The sequence below is a fragment of the Diceros bicornis genome, chromosome 26, assembly GCF_020826845.1.
Source record: "Diceros bicornis minor isolate mBicDic1 chromosome 26, mDicBic1.mat.cur, whole genome shotgun sequence".
Taxonomy (NCBI): Eukaryota; Metazoa; Chordata; class Mammalia; order Perissodactyla; family Rhinocerotidae; genus Diceros; species Diceros bicornis.
The window spans coordinates 22,829,398-22,847,949 of NC_080765.1; the positions used below are offsets into that span (position 1 = coordinate 22,829,398).

General features: G+C 49.2%; 1 protein-coding gene across 3 annotated transcripts in view; it reads right to left on the reverse strand.

Annotated features, from left to right (window-relative positions):
• The window catches only part of KATNIP (katanin interacting protein), a 187,029-nt gene that overhangs the window by 125,068 nt on the left and 43,409 nt on the right, over positions 1-18,552 (reverse strand). For 2 of the 3 annotated variants that reach the window (XM_058569798.1, XM_058569800.1), the window contains exons 3-5: positions 10,273-10,349; positions 2,354-2,523; positions 647-744 (exon numbers count right to left, since the gene is read on the reverse strand). In XM_058569798.1, coding sequence (XP_058425781.1) covers positions 647-744; positions 2,354-2,523; positions 10,273-10,349 — 345 coding nt within the window. The remainder of the gene's footprint in view (positions 1-646; positions 745-2,353; positions 2,524-10,272; positions 10,350-18,552) is intronic. The other variant, XM_058569799.1, reaches the window with a different exon arrangement.

The window sequence follows — 18,552 nt, forward strand, 5'->3', positions numbered from 1 at the left end:
ACGTACAAGGACTATATGGGCAAGAACACCGAGCTTGCAGCGAAAGATGTGGGTTTGAGACTGGATTCTGCCTCTTAGCTGTTGACCTTGAAAAGCGCACTTAACTTTTCTGAGCATCCATCTCCTCAGTGCCCTTATAAGAGGGAGGACACTGGAACTTACCCTGCAGGTCTGCTGTGAGGGCGGAGGAGAGGGGTCACGGGGGAGCTTAGCCCATGCCTGGTGCCCGGGATGTGCTCAAAGGTACAAGCTGCTGGCATGGGCAGCATCAGCAGTGACCCAAAGTGGCATCTCAGGTCTGTGGGGCAGGGGCTTCCTCTTACTCACCCAGTGCATGCCTGGCACACAGTAGGTGCTGTATGAATGAGTCATCACGACGGGGCTGCGAGTCTGACCGTGGACACGCCTACACATCGAGAAGGGAGGGCCATGCTGTGGAGAGGGCTGGAGGGTGCTGAGGGCTCCTCCGCTCTCCAGAGGCCAGCACCACACAGAGAGGGCACCGCTGCGGTGCCCAGCCAGACCCACGCCCTGCCCACGGGGATTCTGAATGCTCTGATTATGTTTCTGTTCCCACAATAACCCCACTCCTTATTCTAAAGCATGAGCTGGGCCATCGTCTTGACCCTGCCCAGGGTTTCCAGACCTGGTGCCATCCCCGGCGCTGGACTTGGCCGGGGGCTGTCCGTGAACTTCGTCTTAAAGCTTCTTCAGCTTCTCGAAACAGGGTTCTTCGTCCGCAATCTGCAGCAGAGATGAGGGAGGAGACCTGGTGAGGCACCGGCGACAAGCTCACACGGAGGGTAGTTTTGTAACTTACATCTAAAACGCACGTCGCTGTGTCTGAAGTCTTGTATGTGAAGCTATTCACTGTGGCACCATTTGTAGCAGCAAGGCATTAGAAAACAAGCACAATGCCCAGCCAAAAGGGCATGGGGAATAACTCCATGCTATGCAATAATAGGTGTAATAATGCACAGCTGAATCGGGCAGGTCTATCTATGAAAGGAATAATCTCCGAGGTGCAGAAACAGGGAACAGGCCAGTGTGTACGATAGGCCAGCATATGTGTAAAAGCCAGGAGAGTGGAGAGATGTTTGTTGAATGAATAAATGTACTGCTGGTGGCCCAAGTACTGAGACTCCTGTTATCTGCCCCTCCCTGAAACCAGGACCAGCAAAGGCCTGCTTCTCCTAACTAGCAGCAGATCTGGCCAACTCCTCCTCCAAGAAAGCTAGAACAGTCATCCCATTTCCCTCTTTGCCCTGGGGGCTGGGAAGCTCATGCTAAACTCCAAGCTGAACTGCAGTGACTCTCCTGGAGGAAGGTTTTGGGACATCACTTTCTCCTTTTATTCCCCTGTTGTTATTTTGACATTTAGTGTCTGTTAATGGCTTGGGATCTTACCATGCCTGTGAAGCAATGAATCAGAACAACACAAATAGAGATTACTGTGTGCCAGACACTTTACATTTCTTACATCATTTAATCTTCCTGGAAAGCTGGCAAGGTGGGCATAATTATTCCCATTTTACAGAAGAGGAAACTGAGGGTCAGAGAGGACCCAACTGGCAGAGGTCTCAAGTTAGAAAGTGGCAGAACAGAGTTCAAACTCAGCTCTGCCTTGTTCCAAATCCTCTTTTTGTAATGTGGTAGCACACTGGCCTCTCAGACAAAGTGGCCTGCCTTGAAGGGCACTCTGGCACCCTGGAGATAGGTACCCTCATCAGTCCCATTTTAAAGATGAGGCGACAGAGGCACAGAGAGACAAAATGGCTTCCCCAAAGTAACACTGCCAAACTGGGACCTGACTCCATGAGCTCTGCCATTTCATTGTCAACCACCAGATCATTTTTGGTGCCTATATCGGGCCAGCCACTGGATTGGGCGCTTTCTATTACACTTCACAGATTTTCTGTGCTTTTATTACAGGACACATGAAATCCGTCTAAAGTAGGCAGAGTCTGGATTAACTGAATTCAGAAACGAACAGTGGAATCAAATATCACACAGGGTTAGGGACTGAAGTTAAGACAACAGGTATATCAAAATTATCCTGGACATTTCCTTAAATTACTGGCACTTGAGACCTAGGAAATGTAAAAGCCAGGAATTACTGCTCTGGCCAGGTCTGCCCTGGGGTAGTGGAGGCCGAGACTAGTTTAACAAGGAATAAATAAGGATTTCTCTGTCTTGCTCACTCTCATGCTCCTTCTTTCTGGCCAAGTGGGTACAGTTAACTTGTATAGGTTAACTAGCTATCTGCTGGTGAGTTTATGTGCACAGGATGTGGCTCCACTGTCCGTAATTAACGAACAGAGCTGCTGGGGGGCCCGGCAGGGCCTGTGCTCACCGTGTGTCCCCTCAGCGTGGGAGGCGCTTCTGGAGAAGGGGCAGTGGACGGCTTTCCGAGGCGACGTCTTCGGTTCCGAATTGGCCCCGTTGACGTAGACAGAGAACCCTTGTTCCAAGTGCTGCAGTCTCAGCTGCACAGGGTCCTTGGTTTTCAAATGCTTTAATATCCTGCAAGAGAAATGACCGCTTTCTCCTCATTATACGAGCCTGCGCCGCCGCCACCCCACCCCACCCCCAAGGAGAGAGAACCGCGGCTCTGACGACCAGAGGCCGGAGGCGGGTGCCCAGCTGTTCGCCTACAAACAGCCTCCAAGAGGCCCATTACACACCTGGAGGAGCAGCGAGGGAGACTGCTGGGGGCCCTGTGGGGTCTTTCTGCTCTCCTTCGGAGGCTCAAACGCACGTTAGCAAAACGTAGGCCCCCACCCTCGCCCCACGGTGACTGAGACAGACAGCTGGCATGCGTGTGCACTGCTGCCACACGGCCTGGATTTCCGGGGACAGCCCTGATTTCATGCACTTCTACTTTGTGTGATGGTGGCACTTTGTTCAATGTGGAACGCAGCGTGGTATAGGGTCTCAGCCTTTGTGAGAGAGGTCTCATGTAACACATCTGCAAATCAGAAAACCCGCTTCTTCTGACCAGGCAGACTGATTCTTTGCTTCAGTAAATAGATGTGTTCTCAAACTCTCACCCCTGACATCTCAAACACCATCATTTTATCTTCCAATGCTTTTATTGATAGGTTGAAAAACACATTAATGCAAGATTTGTTCAAGATTAATGATATGATTATCACACCCTTTGGCTGAAAAGGTCTTAGTCTGAGCATGCGGGGCCTCTAGATCAGCCTTCTCTAAGGCCCAGCCTCATACCTGGCCTGGTCCTCGCCCCACTCCTGAAACTGCGTTGCCATAGACAGTGCACAGTGTCTTCTTCGGCCCCTCAGAACTGCTCCCATCTGACACCAAGCCCTTCAGTGTCTTTATAAACACCCTTCCACACCCCACCTCAACCAGATTTATTTCCGCACAAGAAGAAATAGAACCAACCACCATGGCCACAAGCATGCATCCCCTTCAGGGATTAAATAAGTTCCTACCAAGTTAGCATAATGTAAATTTTTTAAAATAATAGTAATTAATAGTAATCACATAAAGGGTGTGTATAGTGTGCCAAACTCTGTTCTAAATGCTTTACATATAGTCGATTCTTGTTATTCGTGGTAGTTATAGTCTATAAAGTTGCCACAAACACTGAACTAGTGAATACTGAGCCATTGTTGCTAGGGGAAAATACGGGATTTGGTTCTTGTGAGCCTGTGGTCACAACATTTTCATCAACTGATCAATACATAGCCTTGCTTTGTGTGTGTTTCCGTGTAGAGGCACTTTTTACTTAGTACGTAGTTGATACATGAACACTGAATCACGGCCAGCAGCACTTGAACTCACACCTGAATGAAGCTTACCTAACACATGCATTTTCTCCATGAGGGACATCGCAGCCTTCTTGAGCTTAGGAATACTAGACAGCACTTCAGCGCTATGCCTGGGGGCCAGTTTCAACAGCAAAACCACCAACAGAAAGCACAAAAACACGAACAACGTGGCACTAAGTAGACCGCGAGGAGGACACTTGTTTACTGTGTGAGAGCTGAAACAAGAAGGCAGAGCATCCCTTTGTTCACCGCAGCGGGGAACGTGTGTGTCAGGCAACCAAAATTTTTTGCCACTATGCACACGTCTTTGAATGATCAGCAAAGCATTGCAAGTATTGATTTTGGAGGTACAAATGAATTTTAGTGACTAGGTGAATTTGCAAATACGGAATCTGTGAGTAACAAGGATTGACTGTATTGAGACGTTACTCTTTGCAACAACCCTATGGGGTAATTCCTTTTATTATCCCCATTTAATAGATAAGGAAAACGAGGCACAGAGAGGTTAAGTAACTTGCCCAAGGTCACACAGCTAGTATGGTAGCAGGGCTAGGATGCAAACTTAAGCAATTGGGCTCCAGAGCCTTCACCACAACAAAGACAACTTCTAAAGCCAGCGAGATGATGCTGAAATTGGCAAACTCAGACATTGCTGGTAACGTACAGGGCTTTCTCAGAAGAAATATAAAAACGTAGACAATGCCATATGCTTGGTCTTTGCCTAGTAAGCACATTCCTGATCAGGAACAATGGTCAGTGTTCAGTCATAACAAACCCTGAAAGCAATCCAGTGCCCACCACCTGGGAAGCAGAACCTGGGATCTCAAGCAGCCATAATAATTATGAAGAGTGTTGAAACACAGGGATTGTTTGTGATCTGTTCGGTAGGGGTGAAAAGGGCAGAATAAAAATGGTACATATGTGGTAAGTACAAAGTGGGAACAAAGCGTGTTTATGGACCCAGTGTGGAAGGTGATAAATGTGGAAATTAAATCAGCTGTTGAGGTAGGGTGCTGGCATTATGGGTGATTTCTTTGTTTGCTTTTTAAATGTTTCTTTAGCTACTGATACAGCCATCTTTTCAACAATCGTGGCAGGAACATTTATTACAGACTGCTTATCTCTCGCCAGCCTCGGAAGCCTGGGAGATGCCTGATTGTTGGGCCACAGCACAAAACAGAAGGAAAACACAAGTAACTAAGAGACGATTTCCAAACATGGCAATAGCTGCACTCGCTGGAGAAAACAATCAGAGAGCGAAGCAGGCCCGGCAGTCTCCGGGGAGACAGCAGGGAGCCCAGACCCCAGGGGGCCCCGAGACAGGCGGTAGGTGGAGGAGTGGAAAATCTGACCGCCCAGGCAGAGACTGCCGGCCTCAGCCTCCCTCCGGAGACCGTCCTATCTCCTGATGCTACCTTACGGAGGCATCCCCTTACCAGGATCCGGGGCCGGCACTCCACGTGTGCCGCTCTTTAAGCAGCATGATTTATGAAAATGTGGATTTATGAAATTGATAAATGAGGAGATAATTATTCAGACTGTGAAAGGAATCGCTAAAGGAACTTCCCTACTGCAGCTGAGCACATCAGTAAATTCACGTGGCATCAAAGTGGGTTTTTTTTTTTTAATTGATAGCCTACTTTGCATAAAAAGCTGCCCTAGGTGTAGGGGATTCAGAAAAATCAGATTCAGTCCCTGCCCTGTTGAAAACGGAGCCCTGCACACCTGCTGCCCTGTCACACTCTGTTCTCTCGTTTCGTCTGTTTCACAGCACGTGTCTCACTGCCTCACACTACAGTCTAGTATCTGTTCTCTGTTTACTCTCCGTCCCTCCCCACCGGAATCGGAGCCCCTGGGCATGGGGTCCATGCTGAGTGCGAGGAACAGTGAGGAATGCTCTTCATACCTACTTCTGGAACAAGTGGCCCCAAGGAACTCAAGGTCTAGCAGGGGAGAGAAGACACGGATGTGCATCCTAATGCAGCTATCATGTGTCTAATGCACATCGCAGGCATCATTTCTGTTTTATCCCGTATTGGCCTTTGTGGTCACTTGTACAGAGAGCTCTTTCGCACAGAAGAGGAAGTGGGGGCACTGTGAGTTGGAGCACAGGGCATCATCAGGAAGTGTGATGAGGGACATGACACACTTGAGAGCCGGGTGGTGGGGGCACAAGCAGGGACCCAGGTGGTGGGAGGACTCAGCCGCGTTCTCATGGGCCTAACAGTGACTGGGTTTACGGCTGAACTGTCTCGGTGTGTGAGTGCTGTGGGTGCTGTGTGACTGTGGGCTAGGCACACGGCTCCTCTGGACCTCAGCCACCCCAAGGTCAATTGAAGGGCTCTCTAAGTGTCAGGCATTCAAGGTTATCTGGACGTCAGCTCAGGGAGAAGGCACGTTTAGCATTAAAATGATGACGATGAGGAAGAAGAAAGCGGACTTGGGTGGTGGGCTTACTATGGACCTTCAAGTGTCTGTCTCACTTAACCCTTCAGTGGCCCTGAGATTTAGGTCCTCCCGTCGGCTTGTTCTGTAGAGGAACTTGCCCAAGGTCAGAGAGCCAAGGAAGCAGCCAGGATTTAAATTCCAGGAGCCTGCCTCCCAGCCGCTCCAGTCTGTTGTTTCTCATCTCCTCCCCAGGTATCACACCACAAGGCTCTCAGCAAGGAGAGCTCAGAGGAGGTGGTGGCATTTGCGTCCAGCCTCGAAGGATGGAGAGGCGGAGGGCAGTGGTGCAAAAAGCCTGCCATTCCTCCTGGAACCTGGGTGGCCCAGGGGATCTGGCATTTGTCCTCTAGGATGTCACCACCCCCCATCCGTGCGAGTGGAGGTGACATAGTATGGAGTACGCAGCTCCATCCTGGAGGCTCTGCCATTTCCCCTGCTTGCACGACCTTGTGCAAGTCCCTAAACCTCTCGGAGCCTGTTTCCTCTTCTGCAAAACGAGACCAGGAACGCCCACATCTCCATGGGTTGTCATGAGGACGGAATGGGGTACCAGGCTGAAGCTCCAGCTCAGAGGCCGGCCCAGACGAGGCCCCCACTGCATGCTGGTTCTCCCCTTCCTTCTGTCTGCCTGAATCTCCTCTTAGGGCAGTGGATTCACCTCTCTTATGGGCACCTTTTTCTTTAAGTTTCTCTCAAATGACCTTTTTCAAAAAACAAATAATACCATTGTTGGATTCTTGGATCTGGTCCACCCTCCACAATCTGGAGGGGTGTATTACAGCCACTCTCGGCCGACAGCTCTTCAGACGCAGGGCCCTAATCTGTTCAGTCGATCCTCATATCTCAGCCCTTTGACCACTCTGGTCGCTCTTTCATGAGTCCTGTCGGCCATGATTACATCATTCATGAAGCTGACTGACCGGAATCACCAAGCATCCTCTGGGAGGGTTTGTACAGGGGTGAACCAGGGCTGCTACATCGCCAGAGCCTCCCCCTGCCCTTTCCAGGTCCTCCCCTGGAGCACAGGATCACTCTCTGCTGCTTCTGGCATAGTCACAGGTGGCCTGTGCTCACCTGCCACTGTCGGAGAGCTCCTCAGGGGCAAGGGCTGTGTGGTGGACCCCTGTTCTTTTTGTCTGCCCAGCAACTCTCCCCCATCTTCCAAACACAGCTTCATGGGGTGGCCGAGGAGCGGCCAGTCAGACCACGCCCCCTCCCCGGGCACAGGGGGCGACGGGCTCAGGGACAGGAATGGGGCCCAGCCAGGCCGCTGGGAGCCCTCCTCAGTGCTTTTGCTAGAACTATTAGGAAAGAAGTGCAGTCTTCCCTTTGAGGTAGGATGTAAATGTGGGGTTTCCAGTGGCTGCCATGGCCACTGTGAGGGAAGTCCCTGCCTGAGATGAATCCAACATGGGAAAACAGCTTGGAGATGAAGAATGACTGATTTCAGTGACATAATGTGAGCACCAGGATCCAGCTATGCCTGAAGCCAGAGTATCATCCTAGATTTCTTAATTTCATGAGCCAATAAGTTTCCTTGTTGCTTAAAATCCATTTACCTTGGGTTTCTGCCCCTTACAACCAAAGGAGCACTAACTAATACAGCTTGTGCTTTCCTCATCCCAATGTTCTCCTTCACACTAGTGGTAACGCTAGGCACTGAGAAGGCACTCAGTGAAATCCTGCTAATGAATAAAAGAATAACTTCACCCAGCACCTTGTGGGCAGCTGTGTTCCGGGCAGATCTCCCCTAAGAACTCGCCCCAGGGATTGAACACCCCCTTCTCAGGTTATAAGGCAACTCAGATAAGCAGCCTGGTTTTCATCTCCCTCCTTTCTCCTGCCCAGTGCACAGTTCAGGGCTGGTTTTCTACCCGGTCATATAACTAGATCTCCAGGTAAACTGCAGTTCATTCCCACAAATCCCTCCTTCGTGAACTTAGAGCCACTGGCAACCCTGGCAGGTTTCTCTCCTCTTGATCACGTAGGACAATGTCAGACAAAACATAAAAAAGAAAGGACAGCCCAGCTCCACCACGTCCTGGCTGTGTGACCTTGGGAAAATTGCCCACTGCTCTGGGTCTCCACTTCCCTGTGTGTAAAGTGGGTGCAGTAACTGTCGCCTCATTGGGTCATGTGTGGATAAAATGAATCAATGGGAGTGAGGCGCCTGGCACGTGGCTGGCATGCCAGAAAAGGTGCCTTTAAGGCTCGACCTGATGATAGCTCAGGGACACTCCCACTCTTCATATGTCTCCATTTGGAGGTGTTTCTTTCTAGCTCTACCTTCTCACATCTGTCATCAAGCCAGCTCCCTCTCGGTGAGAACACGTCTCCCAAATTTTATGGCAACTCAGTTTTGATATATGTTTTAATTGCCTTTGTGCTGCAACCTTGTCTCTGGATATTCTCATATACGCTATCTGCTGTACCTCTTTGATCACACATTTATTGATCCCTTGATTAATGAGAAGCAATTTGCTCACAAGGAACTCTGACATTCTCCTCCCAGACAAGTCACTTGTATATGATTAAACGATCACCCAGGTGTTTGGTGGCACCATCCAGCCTGCCAGAAACTGAATGAAAACAACCCTTCTCTGTGGCATTAATGATGATAAAAACCCACGTTGGTCTAATCAGCATAGGCCTTCCACTATGCTAGTTTGAGGTCGCCCCTGGGATGGAGAGAGATGAGCGCAGAGCAGCTGGGCACAGAGGACACCACCCAGCATTTCCGGCTGGTCCTGGAGAGTTAGTCTACTCAGAGGTTCTTCACTGGGGTGGAACCACCTCACTAGGGCACATCTGGAATGCGGGTGAGTGGTGTTGTCATAGATACCAGGGGTCTTAGTGGAATTCAGTAAAGGGGCCAGGAGGCAGGGATGCTAAACTCCTACAACACGGAGGACAATCCCGCATCATAAAAACTTGCCCCACGCAACGTGCCACCAGGGCCCCAGTCGACAACCACCTGGAGTCCTGCCAGTCAGACAAGGGCTGAATCCACAGGCAGGATAACAACCTCCAGACTCTCTTGCCTGCAAGACTATAAGCTCATTCCCATAACATAAAAGCCCAAATTAGTGCCCCCCTCCTTCCCCCTCCTGCAGGTCTGTTTTAGGGGCCTGCAGCGTTCTTCCATTTGTTTTGTGCCTTAATTTGAATTAATTACCAACATTTTAAAACTCAGGAGATTTCACAACACAAATCCAGATTTCTAGTTTCTCCGGCAACCTAGGAGGACACGGACGCCTGGGCCCGTGTTCCCACAAACGACAACTGGCCTGAGTTGAGCAGCTTGGACATGAGGATTGCAGGTGCCCATTGGCCCCACTGAGCCAGCTTCACTCACTGTCTGGCCCCACCTAGCATTTGAGTTTGCACACCCAGCTTCCTGCAAGGTTCCGGGCCTGCAGGCAAACCACAGTGAGCTGAAAATGACCTTCCGCAGCCCTGCAAAGGCGCTGAGGAGATGACGCCTCTTTCAAACCAGACCGTGTTGCTTTGACCTTGGTCACTAAACACTGCATCTACTGCAGGCTTTTTCAAGAACCAGCACTCCAGAGTCAAAATCGGTACTAAACTTTAAATGACATATCGACCAACTTCAAACACAAATGTAAAACGACTCCACCTTTACGTAACGAGGCATGATGACAGGCTCCGATTTCAAGGGACCGGCATAGCCTGGAAGATCACAGACCGGGCTATCCAGGTGACTCATGCACAGGCCCTGCCAAATTCTAGCTTTTCATGACAAACCCACCTTCTCCCAGAACAGACACAGGGAGGCAAGAGGCGGCATTTACACGTCGAACGGTTTGCTACAGCTCAATCAAAAGGTGCAATTAAATCAGTGAATGGAGAAATAGCAGCTGGGATTGCAGATAATATCCAAGCCTCCGAGTGGAGGGAGACTGCCTCCCATTCCTATGTGAAACAGAGTCTGCATGCTGTTAATAAATCTAAATAGGATTTTTATTTGGCTAATATTAAGGGCTGCTGTCAAGCGGCTTCATCTTACCGGTTCCTCTGCTGAAGCAATATTAAATACTCATCATGTTTCTCATCAAAGTCTGTCACCATGTCCTTAGTGTAAGCCTGAAATGAAGAAACAGAGCAGTGTGATATCGGAATGCAGGGAAGCACTTACTGAGGCCGGGGCACGGCACACAGCGCGCAGGAGGCCGAGAGGCAGAGGCTGATTTTGACAAAGGCCCGGCTCCCCAGGCCCATCACTCTGGCGACCCAGAGCCCCAGAGATTGTCTGACGGCCCAGTGGGTCTTAATCATACACAACTAACAATCTACGAAAAGGAGAAGGTCGTTCCCCAGTCGCACCACTATTTGTTCCTCCCACACCCTATAAAATCAAGGGCTTTAACCAGATTTGGGCTTCCTGTTTTCCCCACACTCATTATTTAGTTATCTCAACTATGATAACCAGATGCAACTCAAATCAGTTGTTTAAGAGGGATCTCATTTTTCTCTTGCCATTGCAAGAGAAATGCATGCTTTTTATAAACAATTCAGTCCTTTCAAAAATACATCACACAGAGACTGAAGGCCCATTTAGAGCAGACATTTGCAGCTTTGCACCTCCTCTTCCAGCAGCAGGGCTCTGGATTTCCTTTGGGGAACCATTCAGCTCCTCCTTTCAGTTCCCTAGCTTCCTCAGATGCCCTTGAAAGATCCTTTGTTCTCCGCTTGGGTCACATGACCTCGGCCTTGGCCTTGCCAATCAACAGAGCGCTTCACCAGCCACAAAGATTCACTGGTCCAGGGACAGCCGTGACCCATGCCGGGCCCTTGAAGTCGGCCCTGGGACCTTGCTGATACTCTGGGAAAAAGCTGTTCTCTTTCCACTGGGGTGCTAAGCTGCTGAGATGCAGGCCCGGAACTGCCTGAGAACGAGGGCAGTAAGGAAGACAGCAGATCCGAGAGATGGAGAGGGACTCCTAACGACAGCATTTGAGCCCCTGGATCCACTCATGCCTGAAGGAGTATCTGGATGATTTAGCTACTGCTTTAGAGGTTTCAGCTGAATTTCTATCATTTGCAGCCGAAAGAATTATAAGTCATATACCATAATCTAACCATTAGAGATAACCTCTATTAAAATTGTTTACAGCTTTATGGAGGGATAATTAATGTATAATAAACTACATATATTTAAAATGACCTATGTATATGCCAGTAAAACCCCCATTATAATTTGATATATATTCCTTTAAATATTTTTCTTTGTTTATAATATACATATATACATATTTATAAATAAACACACAAACACATTCCTTTAAACAAAAATAGGATCATACTATAAACAATGCTTTGTAATTTTCTATGTTTCTTAACTTTTTGCCAAGGAAAGGATTAAAGAGACAGTATCAACCTGGTTCTAGTCACAAATTACAGGGATTAAGTTTTAAATGGCGAGTAAGACATTTGTAATAGAAATGCAATTTGTGTGAAAATCCTAATGATCATCATGGAGAAAAGAGAAAAAAAAAAAGAATCCCCATCATTCTCTTCTTTTTTTTTTTTTTTGTGAGGAAGATCAGCCCTGAGCTAACATCCGATGCCAATCCTCTTTTTTTTTTTTTCTGAGGAAGACTGGCCTTGAGCTAACATCCATGCCCATCTTCCTCTACTTTATATGGTATGCCGCCACAGCATGGCTCCACAAGCAGTGCGTTGGTGTGCGCCCGGAATCCGAACCGGCAAACCCAAGGCTGCCGTAGCGGAGCTTGCGCACTTAACTGCTTGTGCCACCAGGCCGGCCCCTCCATCACTCTTTTCTTAACTTCTCAAATCTGGCTTTAACTCCATTATCCTACCAGCACCCTGTCCAAGGGTGACTCAGAACCTCCTTAACCAAATATAATAGCTCTTCCTGTCTTCATTCTTTTCCATTGCTCCGGGCCATGCGGAGCTGCTGACCCCCCATCCCTCCCCAAATTCTCCTCCATCAGCTTCTGCAGTTCTGAGTGAGCCTCCCTTCCCTCGCAGCTGTCTGCCTGTGCCTTCTCTGGCTACCCTTCCTCCTTTGGCTTCAGATGTGGATGATCATTGTCTCTGTCCATCTCACCTCTCTGGGTCTCTCTCCCTCTGTCTTTACTTCCCATCACAAGGAAACGGCCCCTCTGATGGGGAACATAGACAGTCATTCCTACTCCAAGGCTGACAGCCCACGCCTCCTTCCTCTTCCTTCTTCCGGTAGGACTCCAAGTTGTTGCCATCTGCTTACCTCTTTCCCTGTCACCTCCACTTTTCCTCCCAGGTTCCCCTCTTTCTAGGCCCACTTGGGGACAGAATGCAGTACTCCCATCTTCTTTCCTATCCTAATATCTCTGAAACCTGCAAGTTTTACTGGGGTTTTCCCACTAGCTAATCTGGCCAATCAGGAAGTGGGGAATAATGAGAAAGGGTGATATTATGAAATTATAAGAAATTTAAACAAACTAGCAATATCTGTCCTTATTCTCTTATTTCCCCGGCTTCCTGAGACACCCAGAGAGGGAACTGTCCCCCCCCGGAATGGAGCCCTGCCTCACCCTGAGCACGAGAAAGGCATGTGCAACCTCAGCTCTCAGGAGCAGGTTGCAGGACACTGGGTCTGGGCAGGATTCTCAGTTCCTTCCAGAATAACAGAACGTGTATCATGCAGTTTACGCAGCATTTCCATATACATGATCCTCCTTTGATCTTCACAGCAGCCCTTGAAGTGGTTATTATTACCCCATTTAAGATACAAGGAAACCCATCCCATGCATCTTCCGGGAACACGGATCCTGCTCTGTGGCAATTTACATAACCATTTTGAAGTATTAAAATGACCACTGATATATTATGGTATGGAATGAAACACTCAATGACATTTTTAGATGAAATATGAGACTTCAAAGAGATCTCAGCTTGTGGTGGGCTGCTCTGGGCTTTCACCTCAAATTCCTCCAGGAACGCATTTATTCTCCTCTGCCAGGGGAGAGATGTCATCAGAAACACTTGAAGAGCACAGGCATATATCCAGCCAAACTTCTCGCCAGCCCGGTGCCTCTCAAATGCTAATGTGCACACAAATCACCTGAGCATTGTGTTGAAATGCAGGTTCTGACTCAGTAGGACTGGGGAGGGCCCCAAATCTGCATTTCTAACAAGCTCCCAGGCAGTGCCTGTGGGCCACTCCTTGAGTAGCAAGGCCCTAAACCCGCCCACTTTATTCTGCACTACTCACACCACGCCCACTCTAATCAGATGGTCCCTGAACTCCAGCTGGGAAGAACATGAGCGCCGGAGTCCAGGCCTGGCTCCAGGTCACAACACTGCCATCAGTTTCCTTATCTGTAGAAGAGAGGTGACCACAGCACTGTCTGGTCGCATTCTCCTTTCCCTCCCGGGTTAGATGTGGATGGGATACAATAACAGTGGAGGGGACTTAGCACAGGACCTGGCACTTACAAAGTTCTCAAAGAACGTTACGTTTGCATTCATAGCACTCCGTTATTTAAACACTAGCACTAGCCCAGCCCCTCCCCACCCCACCATGCTCACTCCTACCCTGATGCCTTGATCATTCTATTCCCTTTACCTGAAATCCACTCCATCCCCCTCCAGCCTCCAAATCCTCTCCAAGGCCCAGCTCAGTTCCCAAAGTCTCCATGAAGCCTTCCCTTGCCATTCTCACCACCCCCACGGCTCACTTCAGCTCATTCTGAAACCCTGCAATTAGTATTAAATTATACACAATACAGTGTGAAATAGTATATAATTAAGTGCTAAGTTGTTAGCATTTAACTAGATATATTGCTCACTAATTATCTGGGGATTTGGAGACTTGGGGGTGAGCCCTGAACTCTGCTCCTTACCTTCCCTGAGCCTCAGTTTCCTCATCTGTAAAAAGGGAATTTTTTTTTTTTTGTGAGGAGATCAGCCCTTTGCTAACATCTGCGAATCCTCCTTTTTTTTTGCTGAGGAAGACTGGCCCTGGGCTAACATCCGTGCCCATCTTCCTCCACTTTATATGGGATGCCGCCACAGCATGGCTTGCCAAGCAGTGCGTCGGTGCGCGCAGGGATCCGAACCCACGAATCCCGGGCCGCCGCAGCGAGCGCGCGCACTTAACTGTTTGCGCCACCGGGCCGGCCCCAAGGGAATATTAATAAGGTCTACCTCACAGGGCTGCTCTAAGGATTAAAGGAGAAAAGTGGAAATTTAGGATCTTTTTCTTTCTTCTTGATTCCCCAGCTGGATTATCAATTCCTGGAGGGCAGAACCATCGGGCAGCAGGGGGAACACCACATGGCGAGCCTGGAGTCCTGGGCTCCGGTCTCAGCTTCACCGCCATCCAGCTCTCTGATGATAACTGCTCAAGTTAACTAAGAACTAACCCAGTTAACCCTCGCCACAGCCCTGGTCAGACCCGAGGCACTGCCTCTCTGTGCCTAGCACACTTCACTTTGCTGAGGCTTTATTTGCCTGTCTATAAAATAGAGGCATTAATACTGAAGGCACCCACAAAGGTGTGAGATCCTGTGTCAAGCGCCAAGTTTATTATCATTGTTTTTCAGCAAACATTTATCAAGTGCTCACTGTGTGGCTGCTACATTGAGGGCTTCAGCCCTACCGTGAGGGCTGAACAAAAGCTCTGACCCAGTGTATACTCGGATACCAAGTTGTCTGTAGGCTCTACTCAACTGCCAGTCAGGGGCCACTCTGCATGACTCTGGCCCCGTTCATGTTGTATGTGGTGTTAGTGGCGCCCCCAGCTGTTGTGCATCCAGTCAAGGAAACACACACTGGGTGGCATCCCTGACAAGGGGGATAGCCTGCAGGGGGTTCTGGAAATACCCATTCCATTGAATGCACAAGGGTATTTTTCTGAGAAGAGAGTCCATAACTTTCATCAGATTACCAAAGGCATCTGAGACTAAAAAAAGGAGACAAATGATATAATAAAATGCGATGCCAAGGATCTGAATGAGGGACCTGGGAAGGCCTCCACAGGCAAGGCCAGGTCCCAACCCTTGGGATGGTCTTCGAAGCCTCGCCCCTCTCCCACTCCACATCCAATCCATCAGCTCCACGTGAAAACGCCTGTGTATCCAGAATCTGACCACTTCTCCCCTCCTCCCCCTACCACCCTGGTCCAGGCCCCTCACTGGCTCCTGCTCCTGCCCTCCCCCCTGCAATCTGTTCTCCCCACTGCAGCCAGAGGTCCGGATGAAAGGTAAGTCGAATCATGTTGATTGGGCTCCTGTCGCAGTCAGGGAAAAGGACAAAACCCTCAGGGGTCACCAGGCCCTGCACACTGGGCCTCCACTCACTGTCTCTGACCCCCGCCCCCCACTTGTCATCCTCACTCCAATACCCTCCACACCCAGCACGCTCCCACCTCAGGGCCTGTGACCCACCATTCCTTTCTGCCCAGAGTTCTCTTCTCCTGGTAAATGCCCAGATTCCTCACCTCCTTCAAGGCTTGCTTCAGATCTAACCTTCTCAGTGACGTCCTCCCCGGCCACCCTACCTAAAATTGCAAGCTGTGCACACACACCCCCACTCCCAATCCCCCACTAACATAATACCTACTTCACCTTATTCATTATGCCTCTTATTTATTGGGCTGTCCCCTGCACTGGAATGGAAATTCCATGAAGGCAGGGACTGTGTCTGTTTTGATCACCTGTGTATTCCTAGCGTCCTGGAGGCTAGGACGCGCCTGGCACACGGTGGGCCCTCACTAAATACTAGTTGAGTGAATGAATAAATAAAGAGACATTTGGGTTGGGATTTGAAAGCCGAAAGCTTTGCTAGGCCACAAGAAAAGAGAAGGGCATTCCAGGCAGCAGGATCAGCATGGGCAAAGGTTTGGGGGCCTGAGAAAGCTTGAGACGTTCACAGACTGAGCAGATGCTGGGTTTGCCTAGAGTGACGGGTACCAAGTGACAGGTCCCGAGGAGGTGCAAGTTAAGCACGGCAAAGGGTCTACGGAATTTGGATGTGACATGAAAGCAAAGTCACATCACTATTTCTGTTGTCCTTATCATCTTTATCCTAATGCTGGCCCCAGAGATGGTGAATTTTATCAATGGCCATATTATTAATTCTCCCTGGGGGAAAAAATGGAATGGGAAGGAAACGCCAAGAACCAGTTATGCTTAAAGGAGCTCGACAGAGTCTATATTTCAGGGATCACGTACTCCTCTGAGGCCAGAATATTGGAATTCTCCTAAACAGGGCTGATTTAGAGTGCCAGAGCCTGGCCTGCATTAACGAGCAGCTGAGAGCCACAGTGATGGTTTCCAGGGCTTGAGAACATTGGGCATCTAACCTTGTAGGTGTCAGGGCCCAGCAGAGAAGAATAGGACCTTTAAAGAGTTTAATAATGAGACCGGGAAAACACCGTGTTGGGGGCACTGCAGAGTTCACAGAGCACCTGCACACACCTAAGTTACCTCCCCCCAAGCTCCACATCTTAAATGAGGGACAACGTATGCGTGACGAGTGAAATGCTCCAGGTCACTGGGGCCCAGCTCTTCAGGCCACCTCAACTGCCATTGATTATGTTCTCTGTGGGTGCTGCTTTACTTCCTGCAATAATTCTATGCTCTAGGATCATGATCCCCATTTTACAGAGGAGGAAACTGAGGCTTTGAAAGCTGAAGCAAATTGCCTGAAGGCCACATTTGTTGTTTCTGTCGGCTTGGCATCTGTTCATTTTCTCCTGGTGACATCACCTGATTTTCCTTTGGTAAACCACCCCTCCTCCACTCTCAGTCCGTGTGGTGTGGGTGGAAATAACACTCCCACACTGCAAGGGGGGCAATGACCCAGGCCTGGCCAATCGGGGTATTCGCTCCCTGACCATGTGACTGGTTCAGGGTCAGGCATGGACCCCAAGCCAGGGTAGCAGACTCAACCCGGGGGTTGGTGGAAGCTGCTGAGAAAGTTCCTATCCCTCTTCCCCTGGAACTACGAGCTGATATGAGCCGAGCTGCTAGGGCCACCGCAAAGAAAGAAGTCCTTTCTTATCAATTGATTAGGTTCACCAATGTGAGCATCATTGTATGCTCCATGGAGAGATCTGCCCAAGTGTGAAGCCAACACAGAGGCAGCAGAATTGAGGACAGAGAGAGACAGAAGAGACAGAAATTAGATCCTCTTAACCCTGTTTAACCCTCGTATCCAGCCATGCCTGAAGCCAGCACTATCCTGGACATTTGAGTCACAAGAGCTAATACATTCCTTTCTTTACTCAAGCCAGCTTGAATTGTGTGTGTGTGTATGTGTGTGAGATCCACGCCTCAGTGAGTTCTGGGTGGTACAGTGGTAGAGCTAATACTTAAGGGTGTCTGAATCCGAGGACTGTGCCATGTCCTAGGGCTCAGAGAAGCATTTAGTTGAAGTTTTTTTTTTTTTTTATAATTTTTTTTTTAATTTTTTATTTTATTTTCCCCTAAAGCCCCAGTAGGTAGTTGTACATCATAGTTTCACATCCTTCTAGTTGCTGTATGTGGGACGCGGCCTCAGCATGGCCGGAGAAGCAATGCGTCGGTGCGCGCCCGGGATCCGAACCCGGGCCGCCAGCAGCGGAGCGCGCGCACTTAACCGCTAAGCCACGGGGCCGGCCCCTGAAGTTTTTTTTTTAACAATTTATTTATTTATTTTTTCCCCCCCAAAGCCCCAGTAGATAGTTGTATGTCATAGTTGCACATCCTTCCAGCTGCTGTATGTGGGACGCGGCCTCAGCATGGCTGGAGAAGCGGTGCGTCAGTGCGTGCCCAGGATCCGAACCGGGCCGCCAGCAGTGGAGTGCGTGCACTTAACCGCTAAGCCACGGGGCCGGCCCTAGGTGAAGTTTAAAATGATACCTTAATGAATGTTCTTAATGATGGCCCTAAACCCACATTAAGAGACTATCCAAATGTATCGTATAGTACAAGACTCCTACTCTCCCTTCAAAACCCACACCAAGCGCCAACTGCTCTGTTCTCCCAGTGATTCTGCCTTTGTGTCCCAGTGCTGAGTAGTAAGTCCTGTGCATATTAGTTGAATGAAAAAGTATAGTTCTGAGATTGCCTTTTACCGCATTTGCTGACTTATCAGATGTACACCCATCCTCAAACCAGGAACAACAAATACTCTGCATTCAGAGCGCCCACAGTGCAAACAGAAGCCAAGCAACAAAGGCCTAGAGCAATGGCTAATACTACCCCCTAGAGGTGGAACGAAGCAACGCAAAACAAACAATGCAGCAAAAATGAGTCTCTCATGCCCTGGGGTAGACGTGCTAACAACATCACAT